The sequence below is a fragment of the Lontra canadensis genome, unplaced genomic scaffold (assembly GCF_010015895.1).
Source record: "Lontra canadensis isolate GAN:19392208 unplaced genomic scaffold, GSC_riverotter_1.0 scaffold110, whole genome shotgun sequence".
Lineage (NCBI taxonomy): Eukaryota > Metazoa > Chordata > Mammalia > Carnivora > Mustelidae > Lontra > Lontra canadensis.
In genome coordinates this window covers 2,796,610-2,810,161 of record NW_022631104.1, presented here as the reverse complement: position 1 = coordinate 2,810,161, position 13,552 = coordinate 2,796,610, and the positions used below count along the sequence as shown (strand labels likewise).

Below are 13,552 nucleotides of genomic sequence, written 5' to 3'. Positions count from 1 at the left end.
CCCCCCAGCCCTCTGCTCCGCACACCCTGTCCGGCGGAGGGGCCTTGCCGAGCCTGGAAGATGTCCACCTAACTGCGACCCTGCGCCCCCCCCTTCCCGTCACCTTGCGTCAGCTGTGTGTGTCGCGGGAAGGCGGTGGCGCCTGGTGCGCCCTCCCAGCCTGTGGGGGCCCCGAAGCAGGTGAGGGTGTTTGGCTGCTCGGTCACCCTGTCATCACGCAAGGGAAGGCCAGTCCAAGGGGGCGGCGGGACTTGAGGTCACGTACCCATCCACGGTCGAGTCGGGCCCCCGAGATGTGGGAGACGGTAGGGGCGGAGCGTTAAGCCACCGGCTCGGGACCTGGAGAAGGAGGGGAAAACCTTGGAACTCACGTCACGGAGGACCCGCGGCGACTGTTGTTCCGCGGGTCTTACCTGCCGACTCCCCCGAGTAGCTGATCTACCTTCAGACTGAAAGTGCCTCCTGCCGGCGCCGTGGCTTAGCTGGTTAAAGCGCCTGTCTAGTAAACAGGAGATCCTGGGTTCGAATCCCAGCGGTGCCTGGCCCCGCGTAAGGCAGTATATTATTGCTGCGAGGGCGACAGAGAGCGACGCGCTGCCCGCCTTCCGAAGCCCCGCCATGGGGCATCCGGCGTAAGATTCTTATTCCTCCCCGGCCAATCCCATCTGGAGCTTTCCTCTCGCGCGCACTTTTAGTGGAAATTCGCAGGCTGACTCCCGCTGCGCTTTCGGGAACCGGGGTGACGCGGGCGTCCCTTGCGTTCGAGGACGTGGGACCCTGGCTTTGGTCTCGGGCTCATTTTGCTCCGGCGGCGCTGAGCGGGGTTGGGGGGAAAGAGAGCGCTAGCGCCCCGGCCAGCCGCAGGGGGAGGCGCACGCGCACAGACGCCCCGAGGCCGGGGGGTGGGGCCGGCGGGAGGCGGGCCCGTTGATAGGCAGCTATAGTGGCGCAGGCCCCAAGCCGCACGCAGCTGTGATGGCCGAGTGGTTAAGGCGTTGGACTCGAAATCCAATGGGGTCTCCCCGCGCAGGTTCGAATCCTGCTCACAGCGTGTGTACTTTTGGGAATGCGCGCTACCGTAGCCTTCGGAGGAGAAAGGCATTCGTTTTCCTTGTGCTTTCCTTCTTCCCCCGGGGAAGATAACCGCGTTTATTCTCGGGGCCTTGGCCACCCGCGACCAACTCGCGGGCGCCCCCCTCGCGGGCCTTACGCTCCGGCCTGCGCCTCCTCCCACCGGCGTGTCCTGCGAAAGTCACTGAACTACTAATTTGAATCCTTCGCGTCCCCAAACACGGGTGGCAGTCGTCTTACATCCCCGTTGTCCCTCCCCCGTGCAAGTCTCCCATACCACTGTTTCATCTCTTCTTTCGCTCCAAACCACGAGTCCCTCTTCCCTCGGCCTGCCTTTCTGGTTCACTGAGAAAATAAGGCATTCTGGAGAGATTTCCCCACGGATATCCGCAATCTCACCTGCCTACCTACCTGCCTGCCTGTGGTTACATGCTCCTCCCTTCCCTCAATGGTGTAGATGAACCTTCCTTCCACCCAACCAAGGCCACGCCCTGCGCTTACCAGATCTCCCATTCCCCGGGCCCACAAGGGCTCAAGGACATTGCTCTCCGTCCTGTACCATCAGTTTTCCTCTCTAGCTGGAGTACTCCCATCACACATTCTGCACACCTTCTGAAACGACCCTGCACACATTCTGAAACGTATTCTGATTTGGAACAAGCAGGACAACAAAAGCTCTCCTGACACCACACACACCCCTCTCAGCTCCCACTTAGTCTCTCTGATCCCCTCCTCCACAAAACATGTTATCATTTACCTACTGTCGGCCAATTCCATCTTCCCATTCTCCTTTGAACCCTCTCCATTCAAGTGCCTCCCAACCCCATTGGTCCAAGATGTTCTTGTTAAGGTTACCAAATGACCATGCGTTGCTAAACCCATTGATCACTACTTACCCATGTTTACCCTCCCCTTAAAACCGCTCTCTTCACTTGCCCTCTGAGACTCCCTAACTCTTCTGATTTTCCTTCTACATCATTAGCAGCTCATGCACAGACTCCTTTGCTGGCTGATCGCCTTCTAGATCTATAAATGTCAGCACGTTCCCACCGTTCAGTTTTCCAACCTCTTCTCTATCTATACTCACACCCTTAGTGATCTCTGTAAATATCAACTAATAATTCATTAATGTATCCAAGATGTTAATCTCCAGCTCCACAACTCTTTCCTGAATTACAGATTTATATATGCTATTATCTACTTATCGTTTCCGCCTGGATATCTAATATCATTTTCGTTTGTGATATCTAATCACCAACAAAATGGCCAAACCAACTCCTGGCTTCCCCCGAAATGAGCTTCACCTGTAGGCCTTCTATCTCAGAAAGTTCCATTTCTTCAGTTGGTCAGACAAAAAACCTTAGGATCTTCCTCAATTCTCTCTCTTTCTCACACACACGCTCCACATTGAATCAGTCAGTAAGTTCTTATTTAAAACATGTTAAAAACTCGGCTCCTTGTCACTATGTCACCACTACACCCTGGTCTAAGCCACCCACATCTCTCACTGAGATTATTACAACAGCCCCCCTGATTATTTCCTTGCTTCCTTTCTTCTCCTTGTTCCTTTGCAGTCTACTCTGAACACACTGGGCATAGGGATACTTTCAAGACATAAATAAGATTCTGTCATTCCTCTCTTTAAAATCTTCCAAAAGGATAACAATATGAAGTCATGATTTTTAACGTGTGTAGATGTAGCAATAAATGTATGCTATAGTGACATATAAACATACATCCATAAACACAAACAAGCACACATATATACCTATATATTTCCTAGCTCTTTCCACTGAGAAAGCTTAGAAGGAATGATACACAAATAGCAATAAGCACACTAGGGACCAGATCTTGGTTACTAAATACCATTCTCCTCCAGCTGCTTGGGTGGCTCAGTTGGTCAAGCCACTGCCTTCTGCTTGGGTCATGATCCCAGGGTGCTGGGATCAAGTCCCGCACCAGGCTCCTTGGGGAACCCGCTTCTTCCTCTCCCTCTGCTCCTCCTGCTCTCTCTCTGCCAAATGAAAAAAATCTTTAAATAAATGAATGAGTGAATAAATAAATAAATACCATTCTCCTCTAAAATAAACCAGGGCTCCTACAGACAAAGGCTGATTCCAGGGCTTCAGTTAGGGAATTACAAGATGGTCTTGCAACATTTTGTTACACAGGAAATTAATGTTCAAAGAATTTGGGGTCTCTATTGAAAAAATAAAAAGACATAGCAGGGAGGGGTTACAGCTAAAGGAGCTCCTGCTGGCTAAATCTGGGACAAACTGAGCATTAAAATCAGTAGTGATTATGATGGATTATAATTCCTTGAATCAGGTAAAACTCCAAAGTTCGTAACAGTATAAATAAGTAAAATGGGAAGGAAGGGGATGGCTTTTTTTTTTTTTACAGTAAACTGGCAGCTAATAAATATTGATTTAGAAATCGTCAATGAATACAAAAGTAGAGAGTGAAACTCAATGGGGCTGTAAGTGGCAAAGAGTCTCAGGGTATGTTCCAACAAGTTATATATTAATTACTCCTCGGAGCTGGGAATAACGTTACAGTGCACAGCCCTGGCCAACACCATCGAACCAAGTGACCAAAGTCAGCATCTCAGTGTCGAGGCAAACTGACCCTGTGTCTTCTGATGCGACAACACGGAAAATGGAGAGGGACCTGGTGTCACTTCAGTGGTGATGTCCCTGCCAAGAAGACATACTCCGAATAATTTGATTCTAACCATGAAGAAACATGGTACCCACCAAACAATGGTCCGAACTCTTCAAAACTGTGAAGATCAACAGCGAAGCTTCTTCCAGATCAAATGAGATGGAAGGGACCTGGCCCTGAAACGCGACCACATGATCCTGAACTGGGACCTGCGACAGGATAAAAGAGCTCCGCGACATCCCTGAAACACTTGTGGAAATTTGAATATAGACTGAGGGATGAAATAATGGTATTATATTAATTTTCATATCCCGATAGTGATAATATTGATAACTGTACAGTTGAAAGTGTTAGAAACAAGACCAAAAAAAAGCTAGTTGTGGGGGTGGAGGAGAGAGCCCTCCCATGCACCCTCATCTCCCTCAGAAATGGGTGATTCCTGTCAAAGTCCTGGGAACCGCCTGTAGGATCCCAGGGGATCAGGCCCCGACCCCCCCTTCTCTCTCTGATCTCAGCTCTGGGGCTACCTTCACTCTGGCCCGGCCAACCTCGTCCCAGGCCTGCCATCTGCTCCTTTGACAAACCAGGCATGGTGTCCCTCAAGACTTTCCTGCCAGCCGATCTCTGCCGAAGAGCTTTTCCCCCAGGCATTCTGGCCGCTCTCCCCTCCTAAATTTCACCTTCTCAGTCCTTCTCTGCTCATACCCTCTGCCGTTACAGATCCCACTCTCCCCTCCTTTGCTGGCTTTTCTCCAAAGCACTTAACCGCCACCTCACAAATCCATTTTGCATTATGTTCCTGTGACTGTTTCCCCTACAAGAACGTCTGGCCTATCAGAGTGGGGATTATCCCGTTTTTGTTTTGGGCTCTTTGGTGATTTCCATCCTAATTCTTCCCTTGCCCCCCACCCCCCAACCCCAGGGCCTGGTCCTCCTACTTCCCAACCCCCAACCCCCTAGGACCCAACCCTCCAGGAACTCCCCCTACCCAGGACGGGGTGGGGAGGGTGTCCCAGGAAGCCAGCCTCCCCTTTGAAGAACAAAGAGGAAGGAGCCAACCTTGGAACCCAGGCCTGGGGAGACGTCCCAGCGGGGGAGGGGAAGCTCCGGACACTCCACCAGCTGTGCTGTCTCAGTTCCTGGCCCGCCTCCCGCCTCCCTGGGGGCCCAGCGCGTGTAGGACACGAGCTCCCCTCCTCCAAGCCCAGATGCTGTCACTGTCGAGATGGCGGTGGCCAGGAAGAGGCGGGAGGCCCAGACACCCATACACACACCATGGGCAGTGGAGCCACAGCCAGTCCTACAGGGACAGAGGCCTGCAAGCCACACAGAAACCCCCACCCCAAACCCTCAGAAACCCTGGGCATCTGCCTGGAGGGTGGCCTCTCCCCCTCATATCTGCAGCGGGAGCCACAGCTGGAGAAAAATGTGCAGCCGGGACCCTGGGGCTCAGGTTTTGAGGGTCTGACATGTCTATAATTTGGGAGGGGGCTTTTAAAGAAAATAATACAAAAATAATGGTAAATAGTACTTTTGTACCGAGATCACAACAGCTCACAAATTGAAACCGTAGACAGATGCCACCAATGTCACCAAGTCCGGAAAAACAGCTTCTTTGCATTCATGAGCTGCCTTCACGTCTCTGTACTACTTTCCACAGAGTAGCTACTGGTTCTATGTCCAACCTTGCTCTCCTCCACCATCCACGTACTTACAGTGACAAGAGCCACACGACGCGTTCATATGGTGTGTGCCCTGGCTTTGTGCCTTCATGGCACAAGGTCTGGTGACGGACACAGGTGATGGGAGCTTCCTGGAACTCGTTCCCACACCGGGGTAGCCAGGTGAACCCACTATACGTGGAAGTCCCTGGGAACCACTTTGACGTAGCCCACGAAACTGGACATTGTATGTCTCTCCAAGTCACCTTTCCCATAACTGGATCCTAAAATGGTGACAGCCACTACAGCCCCAGAGGGAAAGAGTGGCAGGCGGGCAGAGTGGACAGAGACAACGGTCTTCACCGTTTATAGCTAAAATATCTTATTTTTGCCAGTTTTATAGAAGCACATGGCCATGTGAACACGTTTTCTAGGGCCTTCCCCGCCCCCCTCGAAGCCCGTGTAAGGGGGGGGTCCTGAAGTATGAAATTAATTAATTTCGTGGTGAATTGGCCTCCGCACTTGAAACTTTGGATCCCACATTTCAAATGGACTTAACCTGCCAAGAAATCCTACTCCTCTGGCCTACGAGGCTTTGAGGCTTTTCCTACTCTGCCAAATGAATGTTTCCCACCTTCTTCCTCCTCAAAGGACCTTATAAGCACTCTCCCCTCCAGCAGTGAGCTGGACTCTTTCTTCTTTGAGGAAATGAGAACAACCAGGAGAACCCGTCTCACCCTTCCTGCACCCCAGCTGACCCACACCCTCTGACTCCCCCCCTCTCCCTGTGGTTGAGGAGCCTTTCCTGCTACCTGAGGCTGATTTCTCTACCAGGCACAGGAGTCTACCGTCCTGCCTGTGCCCTCCTCCCTGCCCTCCCTTCCTGGGCTACTCCCTTCATCTTCCAGGATGGCCCGTGTCCCTGCGTGCCACACACTATTCTGCTCACCATTCGTGGCAGAACTTGCTGGAGACGTCTACAGTTGCTGTCTCCCTGCCTTCACCCCCATTCTTCAGTCAGTCCCCCTTAGTGGGGCTACACTCAGGCTCCCCTCCCCCCAGGTCATCTGTGATGTCCAAGATGTTAAGCTGATGGTCCCTTCGCTCTCACTCTCATCCCTATCTGACCTCCCAGCAGCTTAGCTAGGTGGCTCCCTCCTTTATACACTTGCTGTTCCTGGCTTCCCAATTTTCTGTCCCAGGGATGCCGGCCTGGGACAAGCTCCCACTCCTTTGGCTTTTCTGCTGCCTTCCCCATCTGTCTAGACTCCTTTGCCAGTTCCTCTCCTCCTCCATCACCACCACCTCCTCCTCCTTCTCCTCCTCTTCCTCTCCCCAACCCCCCACAAGCCTCTAAGTGATGGGGGGAGGGGAGGTGTCCAAAGCTCCTTGCTCAGCCCCTCTCTTTTCTCTTCACATTCTCTCCCTGGGTGCTCTAGTCTCTTAGCATTAAACCCATCTATCTCCCAGTGACCCACCCACATTATCCTCTACCTCTGACTCCCAACTTCATATACCCTTGGCCTACCTGTAGTTTCCGCTTGGATGTCTAAGGGGATCTCAACTAAGCTAACTAGAGAGTAATGTTTGGTCTCTCTCTCTCTAAACTTTTCCCAAAGCTCCACTTGCCCAGCATTTGCCCATTTGCCATCGCAGTAAAAGGCACCATCATCCAGCCTGTTACTTAAGCAAAAAACCAAGAAGTAACCCGTTCACTTCCGTCTCCACTGCCTCCACCTCGTACAGGCCAACATCAATGTCTTGCCTAGAAGGCTGTTCCAGCAACCCAAATGATCTCCCACACAGCAGCCAAAGTGGTCATTTAAAAGAGAAGTCCGTGAATATGACTTTGCCCATTAAAACCCTCCACTTGCTTTCTCTTCCACTTAAGGATAGAATCCAAAGTCCCTGCTGAGTTTCTAAAGCCCCGTCTCTCCCTCTTATCTCTGCTTCACTCCAAATCCTTCCTGCCAGGGACATTGGCGCTCCTTCTGTAGTTCCCACAAGCAAAGTCCATTCCTGCCCCAGAGCCTTTGCACTTGCTGTGTCTGTCACCTGCTTCTTTCTGCGGGATCTGCTGGGCTGAAATATCTCCTCTTCCTAGAGGCTATCTCTGACCACCCAGAGTAAAAAAAGCAGCACTTCGCTCTCAAGCCATTACCTTGGCCCCTGCAGTAGCCAGACCCCACACCCCCAGACTAGTAACTGCATTATTTTCTGCGTTCTTCGTTATTTTCTGTACTCCCCTCCCCCCATAATGCAGGTTCAGAAGAGCCCAGACCCAGTGCACCCTCAGTGCCTACCCGTACTTGGCACCCAGGAGGCACTCCATAAATACCGACTGAGTAATGGGCAGCCGCGCTCGCAGACAGATGCCCAGATTGTTGTACAGTTTCCTGCTGGGAGCCACGGTCCCGGCTGCGAGTAGCCAAGAGAGCATCGCGCGTCACTGACACAATCCAGAGACAGGATTCACCCCCAGGTGAAACAGACAGGCTGAAATGGACAGAGGGCAGAAAGCCGAGACCGAGCAGGCCCAGGGCGAGCTCGGGAGAGAGACCCCAAGGCCCGGGCCCGCAGGAGTCCGGGCAGCCGCGGAGCCCAGCGGAGAGAGCGGCGGCGAGCCGGGGACGGGGGGGGCCGGGGTCGTCCCCGCACCATCTCCTCCTCCGTCCCCCCTCCCGCCCCGCTCCCAAGTGGCCGCAGCAGCTGGCGGGGGCGCCCGGCCGCCCGCCGGCCCGACGCGTGCGGGATCAAAGCGGCGGGGAAGGGGCGGGCGGAGAGGCGGCGGGGAGCCCGGAGGTGCGAGCGAGCTTCCCAGGGGTCGGCGGGAGCGTGGGAGCGCAGAGTGCCTGGAAGGGACAGAGACCTGGAGAGACGACGAGAGATCAGAGACTGGGCGCGCCGGAAACGAGCCTCGCGGGCGGGAGCTGCGGAGCTAGAGACGCGCGGACGCAGGTGCAGACCCTGCGAGACCGCGCGGACTTGCCGGGACACCGGGCGAGAGATGCGGCCGCCGAGCGCGCGGCGGGGAGGGGTGCGGCCCAGGAAGCCGGCGGCACCGAAAGGCCGGGCCCCACGGACGTGGAAGAAGCAAGCGCGCTTCGGAGAGAACAGAAGGCAGGAGAGAGCGAGCGCGGAAGAGAAGGGCCAGGAGAGCCGGGACTTGGGGAGCGCAGGGCGGGAAGGCCCCGCCCCTCCCCCCGCGGACGGTGGGAGGACCCCCGGGGTAGGGATCCGAGCGGCGGGTCCTTTCTCAGGGTCACGCCTGCGGAGGTGCGGGGCCGGGGGGCGGAGGGAGGGGTGTGGAAGGCACGGGGCTTGGAGGGAGGACCTTGGGAATCCTGATCGGAACCCAGAGCCTCCAACTCTGCCATAGGGTAAAACACTCGAGTATTAGTATTTGCTAGAAATGTTAGACGGAGATGCTTCTCATACATTTTATCAGACTTCTTCCTTATCTGGGGACAAGAGGGAGGAGAAGAAAGAAAAGGCGAGACTCTGCATTGGCCGGGAATCGAACCCGGGCCTCCCGCGTGGCAGGCGAGAATTCTACCACTGAACCACCAATGCAAGTGGCTACTGGTTTTGGGGGATTCTACCTGAGCTTGGAAGAGGTGGAGGTGGCGGTGCCCAGGCCGAAGGTGCCGGCCGGGGGCGCGGCGGAGGAGTGGCCCCGGGTAGCTGACTGGGGTGGAGCGCCAGGCTAGCCTTCCTCCCGCCCGGATCCCGCCGCCCGGCCATAAAGTCGCCCCATATGGCCAGGGGCGGCCCCACACCCGGGTGCGAACAGCCCGGGGCCCCGAGCCTCGCGTGCAGGTGAGAAAAACTCAGCCCGAGCGCAGGTTCCCAAGGAGGGGGGCGAGGGGGGCTGCTGGGGACCACACATCTGCGCTCCCATTTGGCCCAGGTAGGGGGAGGTGGGATAGACCGGAGGCCCCGATCCCAGATGGGAGCGCCCTCCCCAAGGTCTGCGTCTGTCCGGGTTCGGGCTTTGGCGAGGCAGGCTCCGAGAAAAAAAAACAAACCAAAACAAAACCCCAAGGTGTGGAGAGGCCCTGGGAGGGCGGGAGGGCCTCGTCGGCCTCTGACTCCGCAGCTTATCTTCTGACTGGGTCTGCAACCTTGTCTTTGCGCGTCCTTGTCCGGGGCAGTCCGGCTGACCCGCGAAAATCTCTGATTTTATCTTTTCAGACATTTTATCCGGAAGCCTCCGAGTGCTCACGCACCATTCTGCAGAGGGTCGTGTTCTTGGTTTGAGGTGGGTGTTGATTATCGCTTTTTGTATCTTTCTTATTTCTTTAGAAAACTGCCTGCTCCCTGCTCCCCCATCCGCAGGAGGGGTCCCCAGGAGCAAGCAATATGAACACGACTTATGTCAGGTGGCCTGGAAACCACCGCTGGAACCTCTTATAATTAGTTTTGAATCAAATACTTCTAAGTGGGAAGGTCTCTCCACCCTTGCTCCCTCTTTCTTGCGGGTCACGCTCTTTCCCAGTCCAGCCATCAGGCACTGTGACCCTCTCCCCAGTGTCTACTTCACTATGCTCTATTGTGGCACTTGATAACACACCGGCTTTTGCACTTGGTCCTGTAAGGAATAAACTGGGCCTCTGGTGCTTATGTCAGCTCCGCCAACCCAAGCCTAGACCAGGGTGCCCAGAGTTCAGGGAATCGAATAAGGTTCACTAAGATGGCACAGGGAGACTCGTTCGCCTCCGGGCTGGGCCCCAGTTGACTCAGATTAGCCCAGCACGCTCAGGTCCCTCCCTTACCCAATTAGGAGGTGGATTTTGGGGGAAGGTGTATAAGGTCCGGTCTGCGGGCTGAGGGATGCTGACTTTTATTTCAGAGTGGGGGGGGGACAGAGAACTCCCAAGAAAGCTGCGATGGGGGGGGGGGCACCTCTGAACTTCATTCCTGAGGCCGGTCCCAAATCACTTCACCTCCCTCTCCCCCTAATAACCTCCTCCTTTCAGCTGGGTTCCGCCTCATTATACAGCCTTAAGGGTCCTTACACCAGCCGGTGCTGCATTGGCCCCTCATTTCCCACACTCCCAGGCCAGTTCCACTCCTTCCCCTCCCCCCTCGCGCTCCTCCCCTTTCCGGGAGCCTCGTGCCCCGGGCCGCGCGGGGAGGGAGCTGGGTGCCGAAGGGGGCGGGTCCGGGTCCTACACTGCCCCCCCCCCACCCCAGGAGCCCGCGGGATATAAGGAGCCCGGAGGGCAGGGGCTCGGTCCACACCAGGGTCCGGAGGAGCGATGGTCACTCGGGATCGAGCAGAGAATAGGGACGGCCCCAAGGTGAGAGGCGGGAGGGAAGGGAGCAGAGGTCCCTGGTCCCGCCCGGGGACCCAGTCCTTGAGACCCTGGGTGAGGAAAGAGGCTGGAGTCGCAGGGTTGGAAGGGGGGGGAGGTGCATGGGGGAACCCAGGGCGCCAGGAGCTGGGAATGAAACTGCATAGTATGAAGAAGGGGACGGGGTCAGAGCAGGGGCTGCGTGGGCAGCAGAAGTAGAGGTCTTGGGTTTGGGTAATGGGACGCGGCACCTTGCAGCTTGCAGGGCGTGGAGAGCCGGGAATTTGAGTGAAATAAGCGAGGGGAGCACAGAGCTAAGGGAGGCGGGTGGAAACAAAAAGCGGAGAGGCGAGGCACTTGCTCCGCGCGCGTCGTGATCCAGAGTGGGCCCAGTGCAGCCTTAAAGAGAAGGCCCGGAAGGCACTGGTTCCAGAGGCCTGAGACTGGGTGGAAACTTTTAGAAGCAGTGGAGAAAGCTGACTGCATAGACGGGTTAGAGGGAGAAGAGGAGGCGCGGTCGCCCTGGGTATCTCCCTTTCTACACTCAGGGCCGGAACTCAGAGCCCGGCACCTTGCGGGCCACGTGTCTAGGCGCAAAGAGGGCCCGCAAAGTTCTCCACTGAGACAGAGAGACTGCACGAGACGGAGACGTAGAGAGAAAAGAGGAGGAGAAGGAGAGACACAGAGGGGAGGAGGGAGGCCAAGACTGAGAGAGGAGAATGCAGAAGACCCGGGAGAGAGAGGAGGCGAGCTACAGACATTGACCCTGCGGGCTCTGGGAGGGAGGGGGAGCGGAGAGGGATCCAAAGGGCCCGGCCGGAGGCTTTCTCTGGGGTGTCCGGGAAGGAGTGGGCTTGGGACTCTCCCAGCGGCGGGATCCGCACGCCCGCGCGGCCGCGCTGAGTCTCGGTCCGGTCGGCCCGCTCTCCCTTTCCTGGTGGTCGCAGATGCTGAAGCCGCTGGTGGAGAAGCGGCGCCGGGACCGCATCAACCGCAGCCTGGAAGAGCTCAGGCTGCTGCTGCTGGAGCGGACCCGGGACCAGGTCAGTCCTTCCGCCGTCCCCGGACCGTCCCCAGCGTCCCGTCCTCGCGTCCCAGGGCTTCCTTCTGGGGTGGGGACACATGCTGCACTGGCGACCCAGGCCCCAAGGCATCCTGACCCGAGCCCCGTCCTTGGAATCCCATCCCAGAGCCCCCTCTCGCTCTCAGAACGCGATCTTCATGGCCACCCCTCGGGTCTGTAAGTTTCACACCCGGCCCTGTAAATTTCACTCCCAGGCTCGGTCAGTTTTCAACCTCTGGGTCTGTAAACGCTCCTCCTCCCCACCCCCTCAGAACAGCAGGCAGGGTGGTTAATTTCAGTCCCCGGGTTTGCTGTTTCAAACCCCCTCCTCGCACTGGGGGTTGGTTTCCTGCCCTCGGGTAGGAAGGTGTAGTCTCACGGTTTCCCGGGTCCATTCTTGGTCATCGCCACTCCGCATTCGGTCGCGCGCTCCGTGGGCAGCGCGCACACGCGATCGGGGGCACCCCCAGCTCCCGCATCCCCCCTCCCTTCTTCCCCCTGCCACTTCCCCCTCTCTCCCCACCCCTCTCTGTCTTTGCGCCCTCCCCCTCCCGTCTGTAGAACCTCCGCAATCCGAAGCTGGAGAAAGCAGAGATACTGGAGTTCGCCGTGGGCTACTTGAGGGAGCGAAGCCGGGTGGAGCCCCCGGGTACAGCGCGGGGGTGGGGCAGCGGAGGGCGGGAGGGGGGATTCACAGAAGCCCGGGCCGGGGTAGCTGGGGCGGACCCTGCGATGGACGGTGGGCTTGGGAGTGGTAGGCTCTGCTCCGAGGCGAGGTTAATAACACCCGCGCGTGTCTGTCTCTGTGTCTCCCTCATTTTCTCCCTCTGTCCGTCCATCTGGCTTCCTGTCTCTGTCTGTGCGGCTGTCGCGCCTCGGTATCTCTGCGCCCCGCCCCTCCCCTCACCCCTGCTGGGCCCCTGCCCTGCCCGCCCGCGCTCCCGCCGGCCGCACCCGCCGCCGCGGCTCCAGGGGTTCCCCGGTCCCCAGCCCAGGACGCCGAGGCGCTCGCCAGCTGCTACTTGTCCGGCTTCCGCGAGTGCCTGCTTCGCCTGGCGGCCTTCGCGCACGACGCCAGCCCGGCCGCCCGCGCCCAGCTCTTCTCCGCGCTGCACGGCTACCTGCGCCCCAAGCCGCCCCGGCCGGAACCGGTAGATCCCAGGCCCCAAGCGCCGCGCCCACCGCTGGACCCCGCCGCCCCGGCGCCCGGCCCCGCGCTGCACCAGCGCCCCCCCAGTGCACCAGGGCTCCCGTAGCCCGCGCTGCGCCTGGTCCCCGTCCCCCTGCTCGCCCCGCGCCGGGGATTGCGGCGCGCCGGCGCCCCTCACCGGACTGCTGCCGCCGCCGCCGCCGCCGCCGCACAGACAAGACGGGGCGCCCAAGGCCCCGCCGCCCCCGCCGCCCGCTTTCTGGAGACCTTGGCCCTGAGCTTTGGGGGGGTGGGGTGGGGGCGGGGGCTGGGGGTGAGGTAGAGACTCCAGCCCGAGGGCAGCAGAGGGACCCGGGCGTCGGGGCGAGCAGGTGTTGGGGAGGGCGGCGGGGCGCGCGGGCGCAGCGCGCGGGTGAGATGTGGTCTATATTAGAGTATCTATATAAATATATATTTCCCCGGTTTCTGTCCCTTTTCCCTGCCCCCCCCCTTGCGTCTAGGATTGTACCCTCTCTGCCCCCGGCCCAGCCCCAGTCCCTTCCCGAGTCCCTAGTGCATGGAATAAAGTGGTTATTAAATCCCCGTGTGTCCCCGAGCCAGGGGCCTGCCTTTATGTCGGCGTCCACGCCCACTTTCCTTCTGTCTC

The 13,552-nt window shown here is 57.7% G+C and overlaps 1 protein-coding gene and 3 non-coding genes across 4 annotated transcripts; 3 read left to right on the top strand and 1 right to left on the bottom strand.

The window, feature by feature from the left end:
• Window positions 1-467: 467 nt before the first annotated feature.
• Window positions 468-541, top strand: TRNAT-AGU. Its single transcript has one exon. It is a non-coding gene; the product is annotated as a tRNA-Thr (tRNA).
• Window positions 542-969: 428 nt separating this feature from the next.
• TRNAS-CGA lies at window positions 970-1,051 on the top strand. Its single transcript has one exon. It is a non-coding gene; the product is annotated as a tRNA-Ser (tRNA).
• Window positions 1,052-8,898: 7,847 nt separating this feature from the next.
• Window positions 8,899-8,969, bottom strand: TRNAG-GCC. Its single transcript has one exon. It is a non-coding gene; the product is annotated as a tRNA-Gly (tRNA).
• A 1,663-nt stretch (window positions 8,970-10,632) lies between these two features.
• Window positions 10,633-13,488, top strand: HES7 (hes family bHLH transcription factor 7). Its single transcript, XM_032839943.1, is given in 5 exon segments — window positions 10,633-10,699; window positions 11,641-11,736; window positions 12,318-12,405; window positions 12,729-12,985; window positions 12,987-13,488. Coding segments are annotated over 5 exon segments (681 nt in total). The 5' UTR covers window positions 10,633-10,657; the 3' UTR covers window positions 13,185-13,488.
• The last annotated feature ends 64 nt before the right edge of the window (window positions 13,489-13,552 follow it).